The sequence below is a fragment of the Penaeus vannamei genome, chromosome 33 (assembly GCF_042767895.1).
Source record: "Penaeus vannamei isolate JL-2024 chromosome 33, ASM4276789v1, whole genome shotgun sequence".
In the NCBI taxonomy this organism is placed as follows: Eukaryota; Metazoa; Arthropoda; class Malacostraca; order Decapoda; family Penaeidae; genus Penaeus; species Penaeus vannamei.
Window position 1 is genome coordinate 20,274,197 of NC_091581.1, and position 2,500 is coordinate 20,276,696.

The following is a 2,500-nucleotide window of genomic DNA, read 5'->3' on the forward strand; positions in this document are numbered from 1 at the left end:
CATCCAAAACAGAAGCATCACAAAGAGACCACTAAACTACTAACATCTATGAGAGCAATTACCATAAATAAAATAGCCTAAGTAAGCAGACCCTTGTACTTGCTTTCCCTCTGGAAGCTAAGCACCCAGCAAGAGTGGGTGCCAGATGTTCCTGATCACTAAAAGACATTAGACAACTGACACACTTCACCAACCCAAGATCCACTGAAAACATGATATATCAAACACCAACAGTCTCCATATAAAGACTATATTCTTTACATCTCACAGTAAAATGGAAAGAAATAAAATTACAAGAAAAAGGTAATTTGCATAATCATGCCCTGGCATGCTTCAAAGTTTCCAGCAAAATATGCAAAAGAAACTTTTCATATAATATCAATAATAGTCATGAATAAATACAAACTATCTTCTATCTCATGCGAAACATCTCTCACATTTTCCATCAAATTTTCCATCTGAGATGTCTGGAGATCAGAAAACACATGATTGTGCAAGCAAAAGGCCACCTGTACTTACTGTAAAAAGGCACTTCAATTTCAACAGCAGGTCTGGATGTCCACTATACCCATCATCAGTCCAGGGTATGATGAATGCTTCGGAGAGGGGCTTCTCTTTCCCTTCTTTGACATCTCCAGTGTATAACCCTATTGATATCTCTGATGATTCTGGCACCTGACAGGGGCAAACAAGAAAGTTAATCATTACAAGTTGAATTATCATTTCACAACCTTTTAAAAGAAACTGAGAACACAAGAAGTGGTAGTCTGCACTAGCAAGATGAATCATCCCATTACTTTTGGCATGAAAATGGAAATATCAACTTACCTTAATGATAATGTTAGTGATAGTCATTAGAGCTGTCCATGATAAGTGGGGCTTACGGCGAGGTGAAGACAGACCTCCCTCACTTGTGAATTGCTGTAAAAAGAGATTCCCATCAACTACATATTTAGAATTCTGGTATAACAATTACGAGAGGCACCTGACATTGAATATAGAATTGTAAAGTTAAAGTCAAATTAACATTAATTACCTTTCGTAGTCGGGCTGATGCTTCATCATGGTGACGAAAGAGCTTGACTGCAGAGGTTATGTCTGGATTGAGGATATTTCCGTGATCGTCTCTTACGACCAAGTCAAGTCCCAGCCGTCTGTAGGCAGGTTTGACAAGATCCATTATTAGAGAGAACACTCTTTAGGAAGAACTTTTTACTTTTGATTTTTGATAATAAAAGAAGTTGGATCAGGAATAATAATACCAGGGCAAATATAAAAAATGGAGCTCTAAGATATGATAAATTCTTTATATCAAATAAAATACATATGCGTGGTAAAAGACATACGCATTGACTCGATCAATCCCTCGAGTGAGACGGTGCTTCAGTTGTTTCAGCTCATCTCCTGGTAACTGCCCAGACAAGATCTTGCTTCGATGGGCAATAAGCTCTAACATAGTATCTTTTACTAGGATAAAATTGGAACTCCGGTCCTAAAAAGAACAAGGATTAAAAATAAGTAATAACAAAATTAGTATCTTACATGTAACAGTTCATCCAATACTTAATGCACTGAATACACAAAAATTTCAGAGAGCATGAAGCAATGGGGTACCTATAGTCCAGGCTGAGACTGAGCTAATTTGTGAAGCAAGAGGTATTCAGCATTATAAAGCCCATGGCCAGTCAAGAGCATGATAGCCCTCAGCAGTCTCCACTTTCAAGACCCATGTTAAATGAATCATAAATCATAAATAAATAAATGATAAATTGGAAAAAGCCAATCATCCCTCCACACTATATTTTTGAGAAAGTAGATAATGGCCTGGGTCCTCAGTTAATGATAAATTGCTAGGGAGGTCTACATGCTCTATCTTTTCAAAGTATATGTGCTGGAGCCTTGTCTCTTTTGGCTGAGCTTAAAGGTGAGGTGGACACAGCATCAACAGACTAAGCCACCTGACCAAATTTCATAAGCAACCGTGGCTTTACGTCCACTAAGTGCAGGTTAATTTTTATACCAAATAGTTTTGTTTTAGGTGTTCTGCATGGTCATTACTTTGTTTTTGTTTTTTTTCTTATGTTAGACCTATTATTGATAATATACCAAAAATACTTGCATATGTCCATGTGTAGAATAGCAGAGAAAATTCAATTCTTTCTTACCACATAGAGTTTGCGCAATAGCATCCCCCATTCTCGCAGCACTGCAGTTACTTCCTGCACAATAGGTGGAAGGCGTGCCGTCACCACTTCTACCAGGCCTGTTTTGTCGACAATACATTCTCGCACCTGTTAATCAATAAGAAAATTTGAGTTATAATTCTTAAAAGACAAAATTACCTGCCTACTACTTCTTTTAGAATTCACTGCTCCTTAAAATTCCTTTTATTTCACAATATTAATAATCATCTGCTTTTTAGTCCACATTCTTTACTTATATAAAAAGTCTTAACATAATCTCTATTTAATCCATGAAGAAAAGTTCCATAATACAATTT

General features: G+C 36.7%; 1 protein-coding gene across 6 annotated transcripts in view; it reads right to left on the bottom strand.

Moving 5' to 3' along the window:
- Nucleotides 1–2,500, bottom strand: part of mbc (myoblast city) — a 68,718-nt gene that overhangs the window by 53,874 nt on the left and 12,344 nt on the right. For all 6 annotated transcript variants that reach the window (XM_070145157.1, XM_070145162.1, XM_070145159.1 and 3 more), the window contains exons 3-7: nt 2,166–2,291; nt 1,347–1,492; nt 1,037–1,154; nt 829–921; nt 520–675 (exon numbers count right to left, since the gene is read on the bottom strand). In XM_070145157.1, the coding sequence (XP_070001258.1) occupies nt 520–675; nt 829–921; nt 1,037–1,154; nt 1,347–1,492; nt 2,166–2,291 (639 nt within the window). The remainder of the gene's footprint in view (nt 1–519; nt 676–828; nt 922–1,036; nt 1,155–1,346; nt 1,493–2,165; nt 2,292–2,500) is intronic.